General features: G+C 35.8%; 6 protein-coding genes across 8 annotated transcripts; 2 read left to right on the forward strand and 4 right to left on the reverse strand.

Annotated features, from left to right (window-relative positions):
- Positions 1-2,066: 2,066 nt before the first annotated feature.
- On the reverse strand, positions 2,067-4,814 carry GluRS-m (putative glutamate--tRNA ligase, mitochondrial). The gene is made up of 9 exons (XM_018512726.1): positions 4,496-4,814; positions 4,126-4,360; positions 3,741-3,936; positions 3,450-3,664; positions 3,148-3,370; positions 2,868-3,028; positions 2,626-2,789; positions 2,398-2,555; positions 2,067-2,316 (listed from the first exon to the last, which is right to left on the reverse strand). Exons 1-9 carry the CDS (start codon positions 4,593-4,595, stop codon positions 2,236-2,238), a joined length of 1,533 nt encoding a protein of 510 aa, XP_018368228.1. The 5' UTR covers positions 4,596-4,814; the 3' UTR covers positions 2,067-2,235.
- Positions 4,815-6,553: 1,739 nt separating this feature from the next.
- Positions 6,554-9,199, reverse strand: LOC108764472 (uncharacterized). Its single transcript, XM_018512739.1, has 2 exons — positions 8,512-9,199; positions 6,554-7,440 (listed from the first exon to the last, which is right to left on the reverse strand). Exons 1-2 carry the CDS (start codon positions 8,716-8,718, stop codon positions 6,889-6,891), a joined length of 759 nt encoding a protein of 252 aa, XP_018368241.1. The 5' UTR covers positions 8,719-9,199; the 3' UTR covers positions 6,554-6,888.
- A 195-nt stretch (positions 9,200-9,394) lies between these two features.
- On the forward strand, positions 9,395-15,086 carry LOC108764470 (ATP-binding cassette sub-family F member 3). Of its 2 annotated transcripts, none has more exons than XM_018512737.1 (9): positions 9,395-9,648; positions 9,744-9,849; positions 11,231-11,420; positions 11,934-12,277; positions 12,438-12,936; positions 13,308-13,531; positions 13,621-13,976; positions 14,047-14,267; positions 14,381-15,085. In XM_018512737.1, the coding sequence occupies exons 1-9, from the start codon at positions 9,576-9,578 to the stop codon at positions 14,525-14,527; spliced, it is 2,160 nt and encodes a 719-aa protein (XP_018368239.1). In that variant the 5' UTR covers positions 9,395-9,575; the 3' UTR covers positions 14,528-15,085. The 2 variants fall into 2 exon arrangements, with proteins under 2 accessions (XP_018368239.1, XP_018368240.1); XM_018512738.1 differs by having other exon boundaries at positions 9,570-9,648; positions 9,744-9,844; positions 14,381-15,086.
- Positions 15,087-15,743: 657 nt separating this feature from the next.
- Positions 15,744-19,738, reverse strand: LOC108764465 (WAS/WASL-interacting protein family member 3). 2 transcript variants are annotated; one of them, XM_018512727.1, is made up of 5 exons: positions 19,104-19,502; positions 18,771-18,937; positions 17,384-17,697; positions 16,611-17,310; positions 15,744-16,084 (listed from the first exon to the last, which is right to left on the reverse strand). In XM_018512727.1, the coding sequence occupies exons 1-5, from the start codon at positions 19,139-19,141 to the stop codon at positions 15,960-15,962; spliced, it is 1,344 nt and encodes a 447-aa protein (XP_018368229.1). In that variant the 5' UTR covers positions 19,142-19,502; the 3' UTR covers positions 15,744-15,959. The 2 variants fall into 2 exon arrangements, with proteins under 2 accessions (XP_018368229.1, XP_018368230.1); XM_018512728.1 differs by lacking the exons at positions 15,744-16,084; positions 19,104-19,502 and adding exons at positions 16,276-16,523; positions 19,514-19,738.
- Positions 19,739-19,791: 53 nt separating this feature from the next.
- LOC108764466 (nucleoporin NUP53) lies at positions 19,792-21,346 on the forward strand. Its single transcript, XM_018512729.1, has 3 exons — positions 19,792-19,864; positions 20,283-20,393; positions 20,470-21,346. The coding sequence occupies exons 2-3, from the start codon at positions 20,283-20,285 to the stop codon at positions 21,313-21,315; spliced, it is 957 nt and encodes a 318-aa protein (XP_018368231.1). The 5' UTR covers positions 19,792-19,864; the 3' UTR covers positions 21,316-21,346.
- Positions 21,347-21,477: 131 nt separating this feature from the next.
- Hou (GID complex subunit 8 homolog protein Houki) lies at positions 21,478-23,262 on the reverse strand. Its single transcript, XM_018512730.1, has 3 exons — positions 23,139-23,262; positions 22,674-23,068; positions 21,478-22,202 (listed from the first exon to the last, which is right to left on the reverse strand). Exons 1-3 carry the CDS (start codon positions 23,260-23,262, stop codon positions 22,026-22,028), a joined length of 696 nt encoding a protein of 231 aa, XP_018368232.1. The 3' UTR covers positions 21,478-22,025.
- Positions 23,263-25,282: the final 2,020 nt, after the last annotated feature.

Raw genomic sequence — 25,282 nt, forward strand, 5'->3', positions numbered from 1 at the left:
GCGGTCCATCTTTACCCCACCCTCTCCTACTTTATTAAAATAAAGCAATTATCGAATGTACCTCACAATTTATGGTGAATGTTAAAAAGATGTTAATCTTAATGTATAAGTGTTAATCTAAATGTTAATCTTAATATATAAACAAACGTATTTAATCGTATTTAATTACTGTTCCTAATAAACAGTATTTTAAAAATAAGCTTCGAATGAATTTGAAGAAGAAATAGTATTTATAGGATATAAGATTTTCAGGAATCTATTTTCATTTATATGTTTTCTAAACATTTCTTTCACTGATGTATTTTATACTTCTTTTCGAATGTATGTATTCGTGAGAGTATATTTTATCCTTTTACCTGTGATATTTTTCTAATCTTAAAGTTATTACTATGTAATTCAGAATGGATAAGCAGATTTACGTGAAGATATATTTTTTCTTCTCAATTTGTGACTCTTTGACAATTTGTGAATCTTTGAACTATACATAAAAGCAGTGATATTATACACACATTCTGAACTAGTTTAAAATCATTGCTTAAAAATGTTCGCGTTTAGCGTTTTTGGTAAATCTTTAGATTAGGGGACCCTCCCCAATGACTTTGATCTTGACATATGTTATCAAAGTCAAGGACTCTGAGTGACCTCCAACAAATTTTAGCCAACAAGTTTCGCTCGTCCTTCGTTAAAAAGTAATTAATAACAAAAGTTTCAAAAATAACGTATTAAAGATTTACCACGTTTTTATATAGTAAATAATTTGAAAATTTCTAAAAATGCTTGAAATAATTCACACTTGACAATTAAAATTATTTATCAGAGATTAACATTATAAACTGTTTTGTTATATTTTTTTTGTTAAAAAATGTATTAGATAAATGTGTTCGTGTTTTATACAGATACAGTTAAATATAATTAATCAATAAACCTTATAATTTTAGATGAAAATAGTATGTATGAATTGATATATATATCCAAAAGAGACACAGAAAATCTCTAGTTTGCAAAGTAGAACCATGAGTACATACATTACAACTTTTCTTCCTTTATTAAATCTGACAGTACTGTGATAAAAACTAATCTGTAATGCAAGAAAAATTATCTCTACGATATTAAAATATTATTTATATTCCAATATTTTAGCAATATACAATATTTATAATATTCTTAAGGCTTCCACGGATGCTTTCTGTATAAAGATTATGCGTTTCGCGGGTTTTCTCCGTGTGCAGATCCATTCTTGGAATGCCTTTGGAACTGTATTATAAATCCTGTGCTATATAAGAAAAATCTCGCATTGGATCGAAAAAGCTATTTAAGAATAAACGTGTTCAATTTGTTATATACAAGCACTTTATCTTGATGAAAGTAGATATATAAAATCTACTATTGCCAAGATAATTACTACATAATTTCTACATGTATTAATCTTTTTGTACTTAAGTATATTATAAATTACAATATTGCATTATATAAGATGAAAATTTTACGAATTATTCACACTCTGTATAAAGAGATCACTATTCTGTAATAAAATTAAATATCAAAATTCTGTATTTTAAAATTTCTACGTTATTCTTTTCCCTAATAAATTAATTATTTAAGTTATAAAAATGTGAGAAAAAGTAATATTACAAAATCATTAATATTTTAATTGTGCTCGATATTGCTTAACATTTTTTTTGCATTTTACAATTATTTTTCCATACAATGTAAATATATAATATTATATATTAAGTATAATGTTAATACATATGAATATATACATGATATATTAAAATGGATTACATTACGTAATATACGTTATTTAACGAATTCATATATTTAGCAGATTTTTTATGCAAAAAATCGATGCCACTGTTAATGAAAAGACATAATATATGTACTTTTTTAATTAAATAAAAATATTTTGTCTACATTTTAATATGTCTGTTCCTTTTATAGATATAAAATGTACACAAAATATTTTTAATTTAGTTCCCTTAAATTAAATTTATAAAATATTTAACTACATCATGTTAAAATTATAAATTATATACACAATGGTTTTTGTTTTTCTAGCAATACAATGCAATCATTTTTGGAAGATATTGAATAATATTGATGAACTCGCGGAACTGATTTTTTGTAGAATTACATCCTCCCTGTAGAAATATATGTAAGCTAGATTTATTTCCTTAAATGTATTTTACCTTTAACAGTACAATCCATTTGCAATTACGCAACATATATAAGTTCTCAAGAAACGCAACGCTGTAATCGCAATAACGTTCTATCCTTTCCTAAAATTTCCATCATTTCAGCAACAGGTGGTCCGATCTATGAAGCATTAATATTATGTATTATATATATTAATAGCTTTTTCTTTACAATAAAAATATATTTATATGGTATATTTACGTTTACGCCGCTCATAACGCTTCTCAGAGTTTTCATCAAAGGAGCGAATGGAACTCCGTTCTTCTTAGCAAAATCTTTTAGATAAGGTGCCATCCAATCGGTCTTGTAATTACTCGCATCTATTTCCACTAATTCCGCGTTCAATAGTTTAATCGCATCTGAAATAATGTAACACATAATTTTTGACAAATAGGACTCGATACTCTTCGTATAAAAAAATATTAATACCTGAACATCCATCTTGTTTAACATTTGGCATAGAAGATGGAACAATCCATAAAAATGCTAAATCTTCTTTGACGAGATCATTGAGTGTCGTTATCCTGTTTTGTGCCCATTTTAATGTGGCTATTATGTGATCATCATCTAATTGCAAATTTCTATCATTTTTCCTATAGTATATAGAAATGATATAAGCAATTTTTTAAAAGTAAAATTATTAGCAATGCTACATGTAGAATTAAACATACCATTCGGGGAAAGCTTCTAACACTAATTTCTTAATTCTTTCAATAAAAAATTTATGGTTTTTTTCATTTCGTAGTAAATTCGCCATTTCCAGTTTATTAAATTCCAATAATTTCTCGGGCATAAGTTTGCCAAAACTTGATTTTAATTTAGTAATATCAAACTGTACAATGAAAAATAAAATACATATCAATAAAACGTAAATGTATTTTATATTCTTATATATTATATATATTTGAGAATAGCTTAAGGAAAAAAAGCTTTGTAAATAGAAGCAATTACTTGTTTAATTAATTCCTCATAAGTGTAAAGATCTTGGCTGTCTTGTTCTCTGTGGAAACCACCTCCAGCTCCTATCACATAATTCAATAATGCTAGTGGAAAAATACCTTGTTTCCGGAATGAGTCGATTTTTATGTCACCTTGTCTTTTCGATAATTTAGATCCATCTGCATTCATTATCAAAGGTAAATGTCCATATATAGGAGGATCCCAGCCAAATGCTCTATAATAAATAGCATTTATAATCTAATCAATTATTAGAATTCACAAAACATTTTATTATTTTAAATAAAATTACTTACTTGTAAAGCATAATATGTTTAGGTGTAGAAACTTGCCATTCAACACCACGTAAGACATGAGATATCTCCATAAAGTGATCATCGACTACGTTTGCAAAATGGTAAGTAGGATAACCATCTGATTTTATGATAACTGGATCTCCTTCAGATTTAGTGATGTCGTGCAAGATATCTCCATAAACCAGGTCATGAAAGGCTTCTGATGTAGACGGTAACTGAGATATTCAATAAAATGACTATTATAAATCTATGACTATTAGTCTGTCGATCTGTTAAGTTTGAAAGACATACCTTAAATCTAATACAATAAGCCAAGTTTTTCTTAATCATTTCTTTTATTTCATCCTTAGTAAAATGTCGGCATCTGTTATCGTATTTAGGTACTTGTCCACATTTCATTGCCTCTTTCCTCAGCAGGTCCAGCCTTTTCTCTGTGCAGAAGCAATAGTAAGCAGACCCATTGTTCAAGAGTTTAAGCACCTGCTCCCTAAAAATAATATAAAAAAAATAAAAAAAATAGACATTAAAAACAAATTCCATTCAATTTCTGCATTCAATTTACCATCATATTCTTCTGCAGATTCTGTTCAAGCTCTACTAGTATTCCGACAAAATTTATAGCGGATATTTTGTTTTTGGTAGATTTGCAAATCTAGGCACCAAGATATATACATACTTATATAATTCAAGCCTTGACGACTGTATATAAGGACTAACAGGGCCACCTCTGGTAGGATCTTCATCGGATATAATCCCTGCCCATAGCAAATCATCCTGGATTTTTTCTATCGCTCCAGGAATTGTCCTTGTTTGATCGGTGTCCTCGATTCTCAAAATAAATGTGCCATTGTTGCTACGTGCAAATAAATAATTGTACAACGCAGTGCGCAATCCTCCTAAGTGCAAGTGGCCTGAAACATGTGAATAAGGATCGGCTCTAGGACAGTTAGACTAAGGCAACGCCTAGTATTGATATTGGTATTTTTTCAGTAAAATTGAATGAACAAAAAAGAGACAACCGGCATAAATAGTGTAATGATTGTTACCGGTAGGGCTGGGCGCAAATCTAACCCTCACATGGTATTTCTTGAAGAGGCGTCTTTGCAACAACTGGAGACTTGTCGCGCGGAGTATACTACGCTGCATCTTTGCCGATGCATGTGACTCTGTCAACGAGTCACATGAAAACAAGGTCGTGCCGCCTCGTGCCACGCAATGCGGATAGCAACGATGGAACCCAAACCTCACTGTCCTCACTTCGATTTCGAATTGTTTCGAATCACAATTGGAACGTTCGGAAACCTAAAACGGCTCGGATCTTGTAACTCGAGTAACGAGTGTTTATACAGTTGGTCTGCTTTTGTTTCAGGAAAACACGAATCCGTTGCTTTTAGATGTTTACGCAAAAAAAAATTGTCGCATTTTAAAATTCACGCCACTCTGGAACTTAGCTCGTAGTAGAGTCCTAGATTTATCAGAGAGGCGCAACCGGCTTAAGTCGGTATGATAAAGGTGCTAAGAAGAGTACTAAACATGGCCGACATGCTATGAAACTGCCTTTAAACTATGTCAAACAAGATAAGACGTGTAGGATAATGTGAGATAGAATGTATAGGATAAAATGAAATAGAAATATATCACTAGTACTATAAATGGCTGCCAAGTTACGCAATTGGTCAGATTGCAACAGCGAATCAGAATGCATAACACCGGTTGCGCCTCTCTGATAAATCTAGGACTCTAATGCTGGATTCACACTGCATCCGATTTGCATTCCAAATGTTTCTTCTCCTTCTAAAAATACTCTTTTTTGGCCTGGAAATTCTATTAAAAAAAAGAAAAGATTAAAGGATAAAATTCCTGCAGTTGCGACTTCCGATGAGTGGCTGAAATATCACACAACAAAGGAAGAAGAAAAACTCCAAAAACAAAAAATAAAAGAAAAAAAAGAAGAAAAGAGAAGAAAAAAGATTGCAAAAGATCAAAGAACTTGAAGAAAAGAAACAGAGAAAGTTGAAAAAAATGAAAGAAAAATTCACAAACTAAAAAGAAAGTTATAAAAAAAGTGGCAAAGAGAGAGAGAGAAAAATTAAAATCTTATTTAACTAATTATTTTATTTTTCTTTATTATTTACATTCTATTATGTACAGGTTCACTGTCGTTAAAAATTTATTTAACTTGTAAGTTAAATGTACTTTAAGTTATCAACATATTATGTTATGCAAGCTATTGTATTTTGTTGTGCAACAAATTATATTATTATAATTTCTAATAAAAATGAACTATTATCAAGTATATACTATTTAATAAATAGATTTTTTAAAATTAGAGTTATATTTTTTGTCATTCTCAATAAATATTTATTTATATTAATAAATATTTTCCATTAGCATATTAATTTTCATTTTGAGGTCGAACTGGTCGGACGTTGGGACAAGTTACGTCCGGAAATTGGGCCAGTTGCGGGATTCTCAAAACGTTTTATCGACAATTGTCACAATCGTTAACTAGCGATAGCCAATGAGTGCCGCGCTTTCTTCTAGGATAGTCCTGCCATTGGCTGTCACTAGTTAACGATAGCGACAATCATCGATAAAACGTTTAGAGAATCCCACTACAGAACCTATTTTGGCTGTCCGGCCACTGGTACAATGACGCACTTTACTATTTATTTAATTATTTCATCAATAATTGTTAAATTATATTAAAATGGGTTAAAATAATTTTTCCCGCTTAAGAAAATCTTTCATGTTTTCGAATAAATATAAATATTTATATTAAAAACCTCTTTCTAGTATTATAAATTGAATTATTTGTGACCTACGCTTAAATGTCCGGCCACTGGGACATTTATTTTAATAGTAGGAAATATATATACAGGGAGATGTCAACTGTAAAGAAAAGGAAACGTATGCGTTTCTGATTAAAACAAATTTTATACTATAATCAAAATAGCTGCTTATACTTCTCAAGTATATATCGTTTACAAAGCTAATTTGATTTAACATGTATATATTTATATTTTGACACAATAATTATATCTCCATACCTACAATTTTGTATGAAAATATAATTAACGCAGTATATTAATACTATATGGCTGGCTATTGAGAGGATTAATAAACGGAAAATATCGCTACAATAATGTCGGCATTACTCCACATTACTGAATAAAATGAAGTTTGAGTTTTGTCGTAAGCGAGTCATTACATCGGAATGTATATATGTATATTATATTCGAGTATAAAGTAGTTTCGAGATTATCGCTCGTAGGATAACGCATTGCAACTGTCATACGACAAAAATCAACTATAAAACGAAGTCGCGATAGGTTTACAGAGCACAACAATTAGAGATATATTACGCTACTGTATATATATATTTATATATATATATAAATACATCAAAAGAATTAGAGCAGGCGTTAACGAAGCGTATTCAACCGTAATCCACACTCAGAGCGCTTAGACCTTTCTTCTTAATCGCCTCACCTACGGCGCGTTCTAGGAAGTCTTCCGGCTGATCACACTCGTATACTTTATCCGCATCCAACGCATTGCATCGCCCCGTTTCTACATTGCTGTAGACCGCCCCGTAAGGAAAGTCCTCGAGTTCATACATACATTTGGACGAAAAGGAACAATCAACACCTATGCATTTACAGTAATGAGGCTGAAGAGGGAGCTCGGCCGACTGGACTAAGCCGTGATTACGGATCGCCATCGTCACCGCTGTGTCCTCCATGTCGTTCCCTCTGTACGACATATGAAACCTGGAACCGACAGAGGACTCTTCCTCCAGAGGATCAGGTGGATGCATCATTCTGTAGTAAGCCAAAACTTCATTGATGCTATTATCCATGGATCCTTCCTCCTCTTGGAAAGCTTGCCATAACTTTAGCTTCTCTTCGATCTGTATTTGGTATATAATTTCGTCGTAATCGAGATTTCCCACGTTGCTAGCTGGCGTCTCTGTACTCGTGTGCTGTTCCTAGAAGAATAATTAGCTATGTTTAGCAGAATATTTATTTTGCAATTGTCAGAAGTTTTCAATGCGCTAATTGGATTGTACTTTTAAATCTGGAGAAGTCCCCTTATGAAGAAAATTTCTAATAGTTATAGAATGAACATATATATGAAAAATACTATAATATTTGTTTCCACTAATATAAATTAACTTTAATTTCGGTTCAACTTATTTTTAAATATGTAATGTTAATATCAATAATATTAGGTGTTAAACTTAATTCCTACCGTTTTTCATCTCTAAAATTGATTTGTTTCGAAGAGAAATACCTTAATCAAAGTATTATTAATAAAGTATTATTAATTAGTAATAAAGTAGAAAGTGGAGGAAATTATTAGATGTTGAACTTAATTCCTACCGTTTTTTGTCTCCAAAATTGATTTGTTTTGAAGGGAAGATGAATGAATACCTTAATCAAAGTAATTTCCTCCATTTTCTACTTTATTACTAATTAATAATACTTTATTAATAATATTTTGATTAAGGTATTTCCCTTCGAAACAAATCAATTTTGGAGACGAAAAACGGCAGGAATTAAGTTTAACACCTAATAATAATAAACACAGAATGTATGTGTGTATATGAATTTATTAAATTCTCAATATAACCAATATGATAGTAATATTAATAGAAATTTTTTTTTATTCTTCCTCTTTATTTTTTTTCTAGTTTTAAAAATTACAAAAAAATGAAGAATAAATTAAAAATTTATAGTTAATCTATATTAGTGGAAAGGAGCATAAGATCTATTTCCATCAATGTATGTAGAGAGATTAGCTCTCTGATTAATTTACTCTTAATCTCTCTTTTTCTATTTCTTAGAACTAGAAGAAGATAAAAAGTAAATTAAATCAAGATTAAAGTTAATTAATACATTGGTAGTGGATATATAAATGTAGATACAAATAAAATAATACTGTAAAGTCACAGATACAGTCTGTTGACAAGCAGTCAACAAATCAAATTACTTCAGCAATTATCAATTAAGGTTGCAAATTAACTCATGTAACGTGAATATCAATGGAACCAAATTACCGTGTCCGAACAAGCCTCGTTGGCTTTGGATAATTGCGTGCAGTGCCGCTTAGCCGGGAAGAAGGCGCACTCGTGCTCGTCCGCATCCGAATCCTCGTCGTCGCTCGCCACTATCTCTACCGCGCTGCGCCAGAGCTTCTTCCTGGCGCGTTCCTTGCTACTGGCACCCGAGAAGGGCGGAAGAAGTAGTATCTCATGCTCGTCCATGTCCCCGCGCAACCCTTCGACATTCGACTCCACGACGTCGGTCGTCCCGTCGTTCTTGCGAGTCTCCGCCAGGGCGTCCCTTCCTGGTGGGGCGTTCGCGCCCCGTCGACGACTTTTCCTTCTCCTCCTACCCTCCTCCTTCCTCTTCCCTTCGCTTCTCAACGTCACCTCAACGAGGGTGCATCAAAAATGATGAGGAGAACTTGACCTGATCCCGTCGACGATGATGATTATTTACAGCGAGAAGGGAGCTGGCGGGGCGCGCGAAGAATCGAGGAATCGAGGAATCGCGAATGACGACGACGACGATGGCGCAGCGACTTTCGCCGTCGACCTGGAGAACCGTGGGTTGCGCCCAACGTTAACGTGCCGTACGACGATCGCGGATGTCGGAGCCCGGACGACGCGACTCCGAGGGCTCGCGTTCTCGCGTATCGTCAGCGGGGAGGCTCGGCGTTTGACAGCTTCAAGATGGTGACCCACCACCGCGATCAGTTGAACGCAAAGAGGATGTAAAAACACTTGTACGTGGCGAGCAGCGGAGGCGGCGCGGAACGCCCGGGAAAATTCGCGATTTGCGCGCGGAGAGTATTGCGGACGGACGGTTTCCTTTATCCCGGCGCGGAATGTCACTCGGTTGACGCGCTCTTGAGCCACCGCGTGTCGAAGCGAGTTCCAAGATGGCGGCGAACATGTGTTCCCTCACGTAGCTCGGCGGAGACCAGCGGAGACGACTCACCTGACCTGACACGACCGTCTGTCAAGGGAGCGATACTCGTTGGCGTGGCTCTCCCGACTCGGGATTTTCCCCCCTTTTTTTTAAACGTTCACCCTCTGGAAATTGAGTAGCGAGTATTATGGCGATCTGCGGCGAATACATCCGCAGCCAATTCCCGACGATAGACGACGACCTGTATCAATACGTGCAAGGTATGTTCCTGTGCCGCGGAATAACCTATGCGGCCAGATCCGCGGTTTGGTATCCGGTGAACCCAACTTTGACACGCGTATCTTTCCGCATACAGGTATTCTAGACAGCTCCAAGGATGACTTCGAGGACGGCGACGAGGTGTACGAGGCGATCGGACAGGTCCTGCACGAGGTCGAGGACAAATCAGAAAACGAGGTTAGGTCTGTAAATGTGTTCGCATTTGTCACTCTCTTAATAACGAATTCGATCACTCGCGTTACATTAGATTAATGCAACTGAAAACTGCTATACATGGAATTAGCATAGTCAAGTTGTAAAAACATACAAGTATTTTTAACGATTAAATATCCAATAATGATATTATCAAGTTTTTTAATGTCAATTTCAATATTTAAAGTCAATTTCATTGTCAAAGTGGATTATATTATATGCCACTGCAGATATTTTATGTCAGTTTATATAATACTTTGGATACTAAAGATGTATGCGAATTATTCGAATATTAATTGAATTGAATCAAGTAAGATTCGAATAGTAAAAATTATTTCTTTATTATCTACATATTAAAATTTAACCTAACAATAATTATTAATTACAAGTCATGTTTCAATGATTTAATTCGATCTTATTCATACATCTTTTAGATACAAAGAATTGGAAAGAGTAAGGGCACTAGGAGTCAGGCGCAGAAGACGTCGCGCAAATAATACACTTCTAAAGAGTGAAACTTCTTTATTCACTAAACGCGCTTACGTGTTTCGACTCATTTTTGAGCCTTCCTTGGAGCAAACACATGGTCGGTGTCGTTTGTACACAGTAATAAGTCCTTCTGACGAGATTTTTTATTACTTTACAATTTTCATTAGTACTAGCTAATAACTAAAAAGTGACTCACTGTGTCTGATACAGACTGGCTAACATATCAGGAACCGGTTCTTGAATTATTCATGATAATGTTTGCGATACGGTACTTTATAATTGTGGTGAGCTTCACTATTTTCGGGATAATTAATTATATTATTAAAGTTTTTTGATAAAAATTAGTTTCTATATTCTTTAATTCGACATTTTTAATATTTCCCTTTTTAATTTTCCTTTTCTTTTTATTTAATTCTGGCATTGAAATTCTCGATGTAAGGGAGCTCACCATGACAGGATAACTTTTACTTTATATATGTTAGTGTGTGTTTGCTCTGAGGAAGGCTCAAAAATGAGTCGAAACATGTAAGCGCGTTTAGTGAATAAAAAAGTTTCATTCTTTATAAGTGTATTATTTGCGCGACGTCTTCTGCGCCTGACTCCTAGTGTCCTTACTCTTTCCAATTCTTTGATTTGTAAGGAGTCTTGATTAGTTTGATTTATTAACGGATCTTTTAGATACTTTATATAAAGTAGTCTTCAATTCTAATCCAGTGTAGTGCGAGTGATCGAATTTACCATAATTAACACTGATCAACAAAATTGTTCTTATATTCGGAAGTCTTATCATGTTTTTCTTCATTCGTTGTATTAAAAAATATTGTAAGATTTATTGCTTCTTGGTAGTAGATTAATTCATTGTATCTCGTTCTCTGTTTACAGGCAAATATGCGTGAGGCTATTAGAAATATTGAAAGGTAGTTCAAACAATGATGATGACATAGACAGGAGAAAAAACGGCGTTAACAAAGTATTAAATGCTCCGGTGCATCTGGGCTCGTTGGCTGCTACCTTGGAAGCACAAGTTGAGCAGATTAAGAGTATATGGGTTACAACTAGGGACGATGTAATGGTAATGTATAGTTGTATTTCATCTATTTTAAATAAAGAATATATTATGCTACTTGCGTAGATTGTTCTCATCTTTTATTGTATTTTTATCTATTTGTATATTACTGAGTGCTTTCCATTTAGTGAAACAGTTATTCTGTCTTTTTTAATATTTATTAAATAATAAAGATGATATATCATTTGTGTCAACTTGTATCACTCATTAATTTTACATTTAACTTTATCTGCAATCTTTGGATTTCTTTTGACACGAGTGAAATTTTACTTCTCAAGTTTCCAAAATAAAGGGGGGGGGGGCAGAATTCTTTCTTAAAATATCTTGTTAAAAAACTATTTGGTAATGTAATAAAAATATTGAAAAGTGGGCCTGATTTTTTCATATTAAAAAAAAAAATTTTTGTAATAGTAAAAGAGAGAGAACTTGAGGTGGGTGGAGGAAAAATGTGATTACAAACAGAAGATTAATTATTTCTAGGTGTTATTTGTATGTTAATCTTGCTCGTTATTGTGACAGAAAGTAGATGCTAAGAAGCTGGAGAAAGCCGAGGCCAAGTTGCAACAGAAACAGGAAAAACGAATCGTAAATGAGCAAGGATCGGCTTCCCGTATTAACACTGCCAATAATGCGGCTGAAAGCGCCGCCAGTGCCAGTCAAATGACAAGTAAGAAAGATAGTCGGATGGAGACAAAAGGTGGGGTGAACAAAACCCAGGATATCAGAATAGAGAACTTTGATGTCGCTTATGGCGATAGAGTCTTGTTGCAAGGTGCTGACTTGACGCTTGCATTTGGCAGACGGTACGGGCTGATTGGTAGAAATGGACTTGGCAAAACCACCTTGCTTCGAATGATATCAAGGTATTATGGCGATATATCATAAGTCGTTTCCCAAACAAGCAAATGTCAAATATATTAAAAACGTTAAATGTGTTAAAAACATCATTTTAATGTCAAATAACTTCAGCCTATTTTCTGGGAAATGATATCTCTAATTATTATCAGTCCCGATTGATTTTAGCAAACAGCTAAGAATACCATCGCACGTGCGAGTGTTGCACGTCGAGCAGGAAGTAGCTGGCGACGACACGTCAGCGCTCGAGTCCGTTCTAGAATGCGATCAGGAACGAAGCACGTTACTTAGTCAAGAGGCGAAACTGCAAGCAGCGATAGAAAAGGATGGTTCCAAGACGGGCGATGCGTTAGGTGAGGAATTGGCCCGAGTATATGAGGCGATGCAGTTAGCCGAGGTCGACAAGGCGCCTGCTAGAGCAAGTGCGATCCTATCAGGACTTGGATTCTCCGTTGAGAAGCAATCCTGGCCGACCAAAGCATTCTCCGGCGGCTGGCGGATGAGGCTCGCTCTCGCGAGGGCACTATTCTCCAAGCCAGACTTGTTGCTACTTGACGAACCGACGAACATGCTTGATATCAAAGCAATATTATGGTTAGAAAAGTATCTACAAACGTGGCCGAAAACGTTACTCGTAGTGTCGCACGACCGAAAATTTTTAGACACTGTGAGTATTACGTATTTAGCTAAGAGAGATATGTTAATAATGGAATTCTCCGCAACATGGAATTTTAACTCTTTTGTCAGCAATAGAGGTCTTCGAAAAACAGAGCAAATTTTGTTATTGTCCCGGATTACATAAAAAAATTTGATCAAATTTTTAACTAGTTTCTACCATCATAGAAATCAGATGTATTTTATTTATTTTTTACAAATTTAAATTTATCATAATTTACAATCAAATATCAATGATTTAAAGATATGTTGGCGAGAGATTAATGCCTTCATTTTCAAAAAAAATTTAAAAAATTAATTGATGTGACGATTAAACAATTTTTTCGCTATAAATATACATACTTATCTTTACCTCTTCAACAGGTACCCACCGATATCCTGTATTTGCGTGGACAAAAAATAGAGCCGTATCGTGGCAATTACGAACAATTTGTGAAAACGAAAGGCGAACGCGAGAGAAATCAACAACGAGAGTACGAGGCTCAACAGGCGAAGAGAGCGCATGTACAAGAATTTATCGATAGATTTAGATACAATGCGAATCGCGCGTCTAGTGTACAAAGCAAGATAAAGATGTTAGAGAAATTGTAAGTCTAACGATTTGATCGCACGGATAATAATTCGTTAGTTTACGATCGAAATTTACCTAACATTTTTTTTGTCTGTTATTTGACAGACCTGAATTAAAGCCAATGGAGAAGGAGAGCGAAGTAACCCTCAATTTCCCCGATGTCGAACCGCTAAGTCCACCGATATTGCAACTCAATGAAATCTCATATAGTTACAACGGGACCGACATGGTGTTTAGCAATGTGAATCTTACTGCCAGTTTGCAATCGCGCATTTGTATCGTTGGAGAGAATGGTGCTGGTAAAACTACCCTCTTGAAAATTATCACGGGCGCGTTGAGCCCGACGCGGGGTACGGTGCATGTACATCGAAATCTGAAATTTGGATATTTCAGTCAGCACCACGTCGATCAACTGGACATGCGTGTTTGTCCTGTCGAATTGTTACAAACACATTTTCCTGGTACGTATTCGCGATACAAAACGGACACGAGGCCCATTTAAGAAATTTAACACTGTGTTCGTTCTGGCAGGTAAACCAATCGAGGAATATAGGCGAATGCTTGGCAGTTTCGGTATAAGCGGTAATTTAGCTTTGCAAGTCATAAATTCTCTTTCGGGAGGGCAGAAGTCGAGGGTAGCGTTCGCCTTGATGTGTGCCGCAATGCCGAATTTCTTAGTGCTTGATGAACCTACGAATCATCTCGATATCGAATCGATCGAAGCATTAGGTAAAGCCCTCAACAACTGCCAAGTGAGTATTACTAATTTTTATGACGATTGTCAATAAGACTCAATTTCAAAATCCTTCATTTCGCATATCTGCAATTGTGTGTTTATAGTTCAATTAATATTTTATTGTTGCAGGCTGGTGTGATATTGGTGTCGCACGACGAACGTTTAATCCAAATGGTTTGTACAGAATTGTGGGTTTGCGGAGAAGGATCAGTTCGCTGTATCGAAGAAGGTTTTGATGAATATCGCAGGATTATTGAAAAGGAGCTTGAATTATAAAAAAAGTTAAGTTTTGTCTAATGTGATATTAATGTCATCTTACGTTGTTCTATGGATCTCTTTCGTCAACCTCGGTTAAGTTAACCGACGGTTACATGGGGTTCATTTAGGACGAATTTCACAATTATTACTCATTATTACTTAAAATAAGTTAAACCTCGGTTAAAAGTTAAGTTGTCAAACTGGACCTAAATGAGCCCCATGTAACTGTCGGTTAATTTAACCGAGGTTAGTGAAAGAGATCCTATATCAAGTAATGCATTATACGACAAAAGGAGTATCCCCTTTAATTAACTAAAATTGTATCACACGACTATTATTTACTTTCTTTCGAGACATTTCATCGCCAAAGGTATCTTATTTATTTTTTAAATGCTTTTCCTCGAAACAAATATAGACAATTATGCGCACGATTTATTTATTAATTTAACACGTCTCTCTTTTTTGATAACTACAGAATGTAACTCTCAAAGAAGAATGTCATTACAAAGATATTTGTATTTATCGTTCTTTAAAATGCATTGTATTAAAACAAACCGTTCGACTATGACAGTTGATATGCAATAGAATTTGAAGATTTACACATTTAATATTACCATTATAAAGAAAGTAATAAAAGATATTGTTAGATAAAAGTATCTTCTATTTCATTTGAGAATATATCTAGTACCATATATCCTGCATGTATTTATATAAAGATTGTATTTTTATTATACAATATTAATATACAATATTCTTAAGTCAACGAATTGCTGCTATTTGTGTATGTATGTGCAATCGTTTATCAGTATTGAAAAATAAGTTGCATGTTTATATATTTTGGCCTTTGTTAATGTCTAAATAACTATCAATGACCGATGAATCTTCATACATCGATACAATGTATACGATGTTCTGAATTAATCATTTTGATCTGATATTTATTAAGTTTACAAAGATAAAAATAGGAAAAATATAATACAACGATTAAAAGAAATAAACGAGTACGTTGTTTTTAGAATGAAAATAAATGTGCCTTCCGCTTAAATCTCTTTTATAGATTTTTGTAAGATTATAACAGACTTAAAGTTAACGATTCTTTTTATATATATGTATGTATATGTATATATATATATATACACACACATGTACATATATATAAAATATATATTTTTTATATACATATATATATATATATGTATATATATGTGTAATTATAATCTATATTAAATATATTCTTTCTTCTAAGATAAACTGTACAGAAAATATTGTCTAAAACGTTTTATTGTATAACTGGGTTCGCGAATTCGGAATCTCTTTCGCTCAAACTTTTTATACTCTGCCGATTCACACCTTTTCACGCTCACTTAATATTTTATTTTATTGTGGCAGCATCGAGAAGTGTTTAAACAATAATCAATGCACGGAGCAATGATTTAAGTATGCACAGATTTCAATATGCCAAAGAAGTCGCATTGTGTTGCCACTGTTTACTCCCAGACGAAGTATTTAACGAATGCAGTGTGCTAGGAGTAGAAGACGATTGAAGTGGAGGAGCTGGTGCTTGTTGTTTTGCTGCTGTAATTTTTGAAATGTCACGATTACTTTTCGAACGAATCAATGTACGAACTTATAAATTCCATTATGAATATCCATAAAAGTGCAATTAGCAGCATGCAATTTAATGAATTCATCTCTGGTTATAAACAAATATAAGCTGTTTGTGTCATACGCGTTTAATGTCTTCATGTCTATATTGTTCTGGAAGATAGAGAAGCAGCGTCAACGGAAGTTAATGCTTTGAAAGAAACCTTGAAAAACAATATCATAAACAATGTGCCGTGTATGGTGTATCATGTTTCGTATATTTATTAAAATATACGTATGAGTTATATATGCATCCCACGAGGGAATGTAGTAATAAATTTTGGCAACATGCACGTATTCAGGATACGATTAAAAGATACGGGTAGGAATGGCCGGCAATGTAGAAAGCACCGTTTGTTTAGTTTTATAACTAAAAGAAAAATGTATAAAACTCATTATCTCAAGCGTCAGGTGCGTAGAAACAAATCAAAGAATTTTTTGGGCCCAGTATTCTTACCATTCCTGCTACTATAAACCTTGGTGAAGCCCCTGAAGGGTTCTGGCGGCGGAAAACTTGACACAGTATGAAACATGTCAGCAAATCGCGTTTCCAAGTCGACAGAACCAGCTTGAACGCCGCCGTTGCGGACCGACAGACTTCTAGTAGGAGGCGTCGGTGGCGGGGGCGGCGGCGGTGCTAGTCTTTGATGCGTGGGTGCGGGACGATGAGGAAGCGGTGGTGGTGGTGGTGGCATACATGGCGCGGTCACCGTAATTCTCGACGGTGGCGGCGGCGCCGCTCTCATGGCTGTCACAGGCAACGTGTGTGACCGCGAGGCCGGTGGTGCTGGCGGCGATGATGGTCTCGCTGTAGGCACGATCACTCGCGAGATCGGCGGTGACGGTGGCCTCGTCACGGGAGGCCTGAGAATTCTATTCACGGGTCTCATGGGCTGCGGCGTGGTGGCCTCATTCAAACAATCCTGCGACTGGTGCAGAGAAGATGGTGTTGTTGGCACCAGGACCGGTGGCGATCGCGGTAATCGCATGCTTTGTGCTCTCGCTACGCTCGCGCTACTCGTTAAATTCAGCTTTTTAGGCGGCGGTGACGGTTTGTGCAAGGTGGCAGACACTGGTTTAGGCACAATGGTTGATTTCCCGAATCCTCTGGGCGTGACCTCCGGAGTGCTCGTCGCGGAATCGGTGCTGCTTTGCCCCTGTGCGAGATTAAACATTTTTACAGTATATGCACGATATACGTGAGAACCGGTTAAGCAGGTCGTTTTCTACCTGACTGAATAACTGCGGTTTCTGCGCGGCTGGTGGCGGAACTGGTGGCGGGCCGCGTTTTACACTGTGGGACGACCCGGGTGACGAGTGAAGAAAACTAGAATTATTTACACTTTGTCCCTCTTTCTCGGTCATGTGTCCTCTCAGTCCTGTAGGTTTTAATTTTGGCATACCACCCGCGAATAAACCGCCGAGCGACATGGGCCCACCATTACTAGAATTAGAACTGCTGCTGCTGCTGATTGCATTAGAACTATTAGTTCTACTACTGTTATTGCTTAACGAAGAGCTCGACGATTCGCCTTTTATTCTCCCTGCGAAACAAATGTTTCTCATTATAGTTCCTGACTTTTCACAACAATCGCTTTATACATTTTTGTTTTTGAATTTAATAGTTGTATGCAGACCTAAGATGCTTTTTAGCAACAGACGACACTGTGTAACACAGTGAAATATCCTTGTTGTTTACCAATGTTAAACAAAGATGAAATAATTCGCTGTATTACTCTGGCTGATTTCCTTTTGGAGACATAGACGACACAAACATCAATTAATCTATCCTTCTTGGTATTCAATGAATCCTTCTTTGGTATTCAATGAATAAGAAATAAAATGACGCTTACGTCGACTGTATCTCTTAACAGGAAAGCAGCCAGTGTGAAACAGTGAATCATTTCATCTTTATTTAATACTGACAAACAACAACTATTAATTTTGCTATATCTTTTACTGGAAAACTTAAAACGCAAGCAAGTAATAGATAAAAGTGTGGGCAAATATTCTTGTCATATATGAAAAACAATTAAAATTATATTGTTTGCGCAATTACATGCATTACCAGGGACTTTCCATAAATGACACAATAGTCGATCATTGTCTATCACATGCTCTTGCTTGGGCTGATATTTATAGTTGATTCGAATATTTAAGACTGTCTTGAGTAGTTTCAAGTCGTGAATCAATCATAGAATACATAAAAACATCTTGAGACATGACTTTTATTACTTAAGACTTGAAATAAATGGATATTGGCAACAAAATTGTATTAACCTCTTAGATTATCTTAAGACATTACTTAAGGTAGTCTTACAGTAAGAACCGTCAATAAATATCATCCAGAGAGCAATATTAGCATCTTAAGACATTATTATTAAAGATGGTCTTAAAATAAGAACGAACTAGGGACGGTATGGATAGTTCTTTAATAATATCTTAAGATCAGCATCTTAAGTAATGTCTTAAGATGCTGATACAGCCTTCTGATTAGCTTACGACATTTAAAGACTGCACTTAAGACAGTCTTAAATATAAGAATCGATTATGAATGCCATTCTATGAAGTTACGAACACAGTCCTTAGCGTATATAATTTAATTCCGATAATTTACCAGCGATTGCAGGTACGCTCTTATCCACGGTAACAGTCTTCTTCAGAGTTTTGCCTGCTCTTATAGATTGTAGTAATAAACCTCTGTTATCACCCATCGGCGGGCCAGCAGAAGCGCCAGCCTGCGGAGGCGGTGGCGGTGGTGGCACAGACATTCTTGCTATCCTCCTGCAAAAACAATCAAAAATGTAACACCGATTTCACTTTAATACAGGAAAGAGAAAGAGGGACATATATAAAATAAAGATTTGTCAACAGGAAAGTGTCAAACATACCGCGATACGACAGATATATATCTACGGAATCTATCTCTAATTTGACGGCTATTATTTACGGTTTACGATTTCGGTTCGTTCCACCGAGATGTGTCATTCGCTGGGGAGGGGGGGAGAGCCGGGGGAGGGAGGAGGAATCGCCCGTTTCCGTATTCGGAGCGCAAGTAGAGAAGATGATCCAGGAGTCAACGGAGCCCTCCCCCCAGGGGGGGTCGCGCGGGCGACCGGTGCGGATCCGGACCCCCGCTGATGAATCCCAATGAATCCCTCGGGTCCACGGATTAGATTTTTCTCACGGCGAGCTCACACGCGTACGCGCGTGCGAGAGAGAACTGAGAAGAGGGCCGTGTTCCTCTTCGCGCGGGCACACACCTCGGCAGCCGCTTTTTATCTCTACCGCTGCTCTCTACGCGACGTCAAGAGCGCGATCCGCGCGGACGGACGGACGTTACGGGATGCGAGCGATTACCGGATTAGACGGCGGTCGCTGATGCGTTCACGTCCGGAGGAAGGACCCGCGGACGATGGTACTCATGATTAAAAAAGGGGGCCTGGCTGGCTGGATCCGCGCCTACACGTTCCGCGGCTGTGCGACACGGCGACGTAGATCATGGCGTCATCAAGGATCCATCGAGGTTGGGGGCAGTTGGGGGTTCGCCGTTCGGCTCCGCGCCCGCCCGTCCGTTCGTTTTCCAGCTGACTTCCAGAGCCCTCTTTACGTAGATAAAAACGAAAACGTCTTTGCTCCCGATAAACAGATATTATTATTTATCGAAGCACTCAGCAAGTTACTTCGGAGTACAAAACATTTTTTGAGGTCGTAAGTAACCCAAATATAATATGACTGAAATGTTTCAAGCTCGTCTAGTTAATTATTTAAAATATTAGTGCCTATCTAAAAATAACCTAAAAAGTTAAAAAAAACTTTCTCTCCGTTCTATAAAAATAATAATTACTTTGTGTTAATTTTTGTTAGAATAGAATAGAGTTTTGTTAATATTATTCCTAAATATTATTCAGGTTTTATAAAATTAATTGTCACTTCGGAGACAAAACATTTTTTGAAATCATTAGAATATTTCAAGCTCGTCTAGTTAAAAATATTAATGCCAATCTAAAAATAATAAAAAAGAATTTTTTTAACTTTTATATAAAATAATATTAACTTTGCGTTAATTTTTTAGAATAGAATAAAATCTTTTTATTATCAAGTCTTATAAAATTAATTGTTCTATTAGATGGAGCCTATGACTCTAGGATCACCGATGAATAGTCCTGTCCAAAGTCCTGGTAGTCCAGGAAATTCTTCCTCGTATTTGCCAAGTTTTCTCTTGGGTGATACTAACACTGTGAGAAATATATTTTATTATTAATTTGAAAAATATACAAGTCTGCATTGCTAACATCTCTCTTTAAAATTTCCAGCCCGCCAAGATCAACATAATAAGTCCTCAAGACAATCCACGCCATTTGAACCTAACCAATACCAGTGTAATGTCACCAGTTTCCTACGGCTCTCCGGATTACCGGTCTAACCGTCAGAAGGCGGTGTTTGGATCTACGACTCCTAGCACGCCACAAATAAACACAAAAAACCATACCGGAGGACCGCCAACGCGAGGACTATTTGACACTCTAGAAGTCACGCACATGTCACCATCTGTGGCGGTCACAAATCCGACTATCACAGCCACACCTATAAATCAGTCCAAACTCATGATGAGTAATTTAACCAGTCCACTGATATTTCCAGATAATTCGTTCAATTTGAGCACAAGCGAATCGCAGAGTCTACTGCAATGGGTAACGGTTTTCGGTTTCTTACCCATCGATGTCAACACTGTTCTATCTCACATCTCCAGTAGAGTTCGTATAGTGGATAAACATCCAGCTCCACAACCTCAAAGCAACTGGATACATTTGAAGTGTGCGTCAGAGCAGGAAGCGCAAAAGGCTCTCATGTGCAATGGTAGTATCGTTTCGGGCACAATTATGATTGGCGTCATACCATGTACGGATGAGGGCGTCGTTCTGGGTTGCGACAAGGAAAACCGTGCAAAGCTGAATGGAAGCATGAGGTCACTTTCAATGGGCAGAATCGGTCAATCCCACTTTAGTTCATCGCCTACCGCGAGACGACGAAAGCTGAGATCTTTAGCAGCGGGTTATAATCAACATTTTAGTCCACAAACCGCGCAGATGCCAGAAAATGTTCCACAGAAGTCGGCCAGTTTAGTTTCAAAAGCAATGGAATATGTGTTCGGTTGGTAGTTGTTTTTTTTTTTTTAGTAATAATTATACATTGAACTCTTTATATTGAAAATATATTAAAAATTGTAGAAAGGAAACTATGATAAACAATATATTAATCTTTTGGAAGGAAACTTTTAAACGGAATTAATTTAAAGATTAAACGAAATTATTATCTATTATCCTAAAAATAAACTTTTCTATAACTTTGAAAATCATACTATAAGAGCGTCTCTGTGAAGGCTGTTACTTTTTTAAGACTATTGTAATATGCATATTATCACATGTTATATTTGTATGTATCTTTACAATTATATTATCTTGTATAGGCTAATAGCCGGAGTCATATGTAAGTCTTAATTTGCGCGTATCTATTCCTAGTAAATATTGCATGTACACAAATTCTGAAAATACCTCTACCTGTTATATTAACATTACATTCCAAAAGACAAAGAAATAATCGCAATAATCATTCTTATCTCTTACACTTACAGTAATTGTAACAACGATGTATCAAATTAATCATTACACATTCTTATTATAACAGATTAATAATTCTACACACCATTTTCCTCTCTAATTTGTTATACAAGATTAAAATTCGAATATATTTTCCTACAAAATGAATATAGCAATTTACATAAAATTACGTTTAAAAATCAATTCAAAATATTCATTTATCGCATTTAGAAATAAGGCTGAGAAATGCTCTCAGTCACTCTACTATAAAATTATTTTGTATCTTCAATTGTGGCACTACCTAGATCAGTCATCTTGGGATATTTTACTTTTTTCTTGTCTAATTCCTCTTGAGCCCATAGTATCATCTTCAACAGATTATTGAGACGAGGGCTAGTAGATTCCCTATGTTCCATTTTCAATATAGCAGCATTCAATTCGCTTGCAATCTATAATGGCACAACAATCAGGAAATAACAAGATCAATTTAACAAAAAACGAGGCTTATTGTAGAATGTAAGCAGTAAATGTACTGGCCCATCACAGTAGAAACCGTAAGGCTATAATCTAAACAGTATTCAACATGTTGATTTCTTTATGAACCATCTACAATAGAAATAACATTAGGTCTGTTCTTTTTAGCTAAAGTTCTTGCAAATTTCTCTCCATGTTGGAAAGAAAAAGAGAAAAGATCAACCGTGCAAGAAGTTCAGCTAAAAAGAACAGGCCTATTGTGTAATAAGCCATGAACTGTGAGAAATTACGTCATAATCGATTATTCTCTTCACATTTATGTGATTGATCAATTCCTTAAGACTTACAGTTTACTGTACCATATTACTTCTTTTGCAGACAGTCCTTTATTATTTATGTCTTACTGTTCAAGTTTTTCTGTATGCCACGGCCTTGATAATACTCACTTTCTGTCTGTGTGTGGGATGTAGAAGGTCACTGAATGGACTCTTATGTGGTTCATCAAAAGCCAACAGTGCCAATGTACGTTCCAACTCGCACAATATATTATCATCTGACTCGCCAGCTTCGCTGAGTTGATCCTGGGCAAACTGAAGCGCCTCCTCGACTCTGCCTGTGCGTATCAGTTCAATCAAGTGCAACTGTTGCAGGTGAAAGTAGAGATATCTGTCGTTGTCCAACAGTTCAGGATGCAGCTGATTCACCAAGTCTGTCGCTTCCTGGATATGACCGTTCTGTACGGCGTCTCGAATACGGATCCTGTCATCCAGAGAGCTCAGTTCCACCGTCGGACCTACTCCCGACTCCTGTTGAAACTTTTCGGCAGCTTCCTTGAATCCTTCTAATCACATCGAAATATTTTATTACCTCGACAATTATTTCAGATTACAATAGATTCTAGAATTCATTACCTGTGACTAGATAATTCATGATCATGTTGTTCATTGACATTTTTTGTATGTAGGTGTTCTCTTCCAGTTTCGATACCCATTCTTCCTTGAGTAGGCTATCCAGCCCTTTCTCTGAGAAATTCATTGTTTTCTATTTGAGATAAAAATTCAACTTGACTAATCTCAGAAGTTAACACTTAGAGCATTATGCTCTATCCAGTACAATATTTCGAAAAATCGCAACAGCTGATTAACACGAGACGTGGAAGCTCGACCAAAACAAAAGGAAACGTCACTTTTGTCACTCCACGGTAATTCTAAAATCGCTGAACTCCCGGCGATAAAACGATGAGAAGCGTCGACCGGAGGATGAAAGTTTTGCGTGTGCAGTGCAAAGATATTCCGAGCGTCAAGCTTATCTGCTTTAATTCGAGAATAGGAGCAAAATCGAGAATCTCTCAAGAGCACCTTAATACGTAAATAAAGGACAACAATGAAGTACTTGTCATTAAACGGAATCGACCAATCGTGATTTGGCATCCTCGAAAATTCCTATTCCCCATAGCGATGGCGATCGTGATTGGTCCATTCATTTATCATTCAAGCTCTCCCCCTCCCTACGTTTTTTCGTGCTGAAGTTGGAATGGTTACGTGAGAGGACGTTAGTGTACGATTAAACATAGAGATACTGCAATAAGTATCTCTAATTAAAAGAAATTAGTATCTCTATAGTGTATTTCTAATTTATAGTATCTCTATAGTATCTCTTAATAAACGGAGGAATTAGTTACAATCTGGATACGATAGATGGCGCTAGATGATCCGAAATCGAGTTTTCGTTCTTTTTGCTCATTCCATCTTTGTAACGATTTGTAATCGTCTCATTTGGATTTCGAAGAACCATAATAATTTAGTGTACAGTTCCAGCCTTTCCGTTCTGACCATAATTGGACCATAATGATCTCCGTTTATAAGGAAGTAGTTATAAAAAGAAGATGGAGCTGGTTTTTGTTTCCAAATAAGAAACAGGCGTCTTCGAGACGGAGCCAAACAAGGAGAAGAAGAGGTTTCTATCAATAATGCCTTTATATTTCCGAATAATAAAAAGCTACGATCACGAATCTGTACATATCAAGTAAGAAAATCTTGCAGTCTTTCGGTATTTTTTATCGATCTAATTATATTAAGCCATTATAAAGCTGACAGACGGATGTTTTAACTCACTCGGTTTGTGAAATTTAAGACTTGAATTATGACCGAGTTGTAATGTAGCAAACTTGGAATATTTCGTTTGTCACTACGTATTAGGATATAAAAGTTAAAATGATTGCGCATAACGAAAATAAAAAAGCGATATTTCAGTGAGAAATGACAATAAAATCGATGTTGAATCGACATCGATTTGATGATTTCTATGTCGATTCCATTATCATTTCTCACTGGGATTTAGCTGCTTTCTTTTTAATTAGGAGATACAGTTGACGTGAATGTCGTTTTATCCTTCTATCCTTTTTAGTATTCAATGAATAACAAAGACAGAACGACATTTATGTCGATTGTGTTTCCTCAAAAGGAAAGCAGTCTCATTTTCTTATTTATATGTGTAAAATACATAATAAAGAATGGCTCAAAAGATTTAAATAAAAGAAATTAAAATAAGAAGAGCTACGAACCAAAACAAACAAATTTTAATATATATATGATACAATTGACTTTAAACATAAAGGTAAAAACAAGATAAAAATATGTCTGCATAAAACTAACATTTCGACCATCTTCGGGTCATTTTCAAAGTTCTAAACTAATATGTATATAAATAGCAGTTGACTAAAATAGATTAACTAAGGTGCTTTCCTTTTAAAGGACACACTCGACACAAACATAATTTTATTTTATTTGATATTCAATGAATGACAAAGATAGAACGATGCTTCTCGTAAAGAATCACCATTTGAGCCAGTTTCACCAACGCCAATTACTTAATCGGCCGATTATTTGATATTCAATGAATGACAAAGATAGAACGATGCTTCTCGTAAAAAATCACCATTTGAGCCAGTTTCACCAACGCCAATTACTTAATCGGCCGTGAAACTGATAACTTCACGTTTGCTGTTTAGTAGAATTAATGATATGTATCATTTGTATAAAAGATTTGATATCAA

The sequence above is a fragment of the Trachymyrmex cornetzi genome, unplaced genomic scaffold (assembly GCF_001594075.2).
Source record: "Trachymyrmex cornetzi isolate Tcor2-1 unplaced genomic scaffold, Tcor1.1 scaffold427, whole genome shotgun sequence".
In the NCBI taxonomy this organism is placed as follows: Eukaryota; Metazoa; Arthropoda; class Insecta; order Hymenoptera; family Formicidae; genus Trachymyrmex; species Trachymyrmex cornetzi.

Excerpts from the sequence above, each read along its gene's own strand:
- LOC108764470 (XM_018512737.1), top strand. The coding sequence starts at position 9,576 with ATGGCGATCTGCGGCGAATACATCCGCAGCCAATTCCCGACGATAGAC. Across the intron at positions 9,649-9,743 it reads CCTGTATCAATACGTGCAAG|GTATTCTAGACAGCTCCAAG; the intron begins GTATGTTCCTGT and ends TTCCGCATACAG. Across the intron at positions 14,268-14,380 it reads AAGCCCTCAACAACTGCCAA|GCTGGTGTGATATTGGTGTC; the intron begins GTGAGTATTACT and ends TTATTGTTGCAG.
- GluRS-m (XM_018512726.1), bottom strand. The coding sequence starts at position 4,595 with ATGCAGCGTAGTATACTCCGCGCGACAAGTCTCCAGTTGTTGCAAAGA. Across the intron at positions 2,790-2,867 it reads TTAGAAGCTTTCCCCGAATG|GAAAAATGATAGAAATTTGC; the intron begins GTATGTTTAATT and ends TATATACTATAG. Across the intron at positions 2,317-2,397 it reads GCGTTATGAGCGGCGTAAAC|ATCGGACCACCTGTTGCTGA; the intron begins GTAAATATACCA and ends AATGCTTCATAG.
- LOC108764465 (XM_018512727.1), bottom strand. The coding sequence starts at position 19,141 with ATGACACATCTCGGTGGAACGAACCGAAATCGTAAACC. Across the intron at positions 18,938-19,103 it reads ACGAACCGAAATCGTAAACC|GAGGATAGCAAGAATGTCTG; the intron begins GTAAATAATAGC and ends TTGTTTTTGCAG. Across the intron at positions 16,085-16,610 it reads GGTTTATAGTAGCAGGAATG|CAGCAAAACAACAAGCACCA; the intron begins GTAAGAATACTG and ends CAAAAATTACAG.
- LOC108764466 (XM_018512729.1), top strand. The coding sequence starts at position 20,283 with ATGGAGCCTATGACTCTAGGATCACCGATGAATAGTCCTGTCCAAAGT. Across the intron at positions 20,394-20,469 it reads TCTTGGGTGATACTAACACT|CCCGCCAAGATCAACATAAT; the intron begins GTGAGAAATATA and ends TAAAATTTCCAG.
- LOC108764472 (XM_018512739.1), bottom strand. The coding sequence starts at position 8,718 with ATGGACGAGCATGAGATACTACTTCTTCCGCCCTTCTCGGGTGCCAGT. Across the intron at positions 7,441-8,511 it reads ACGAGGCTTGTTCGGACACG|GAACAGCACACGAGTACAGA; the intron begins GTAATTTGGTTC and ends TTATTCTTCTAG.
- Hou (XM_018512730.1), bottom strand. The coding sequence starts at position 23,262 with ATGAATTTCTCAGAGAAAGGGCTGGATAGCCTACTCAAGGAAGAATGG. Across the intron at positions 23,069-23,138 it reads CATGAATTATCTAGTCACAG|AAGGATTCAAGGAAGCTGCC; the intron begins GTAATGAATTCT and ends CGATGTGATTAG. Across the intron at positions 22,203-22,673 it reads ATCCCACACACAGACAGAAA|ATTGCAAGCGAATTGAATGC; the intron begins GTGAGTATTATC and ends GTGCCATTATAG.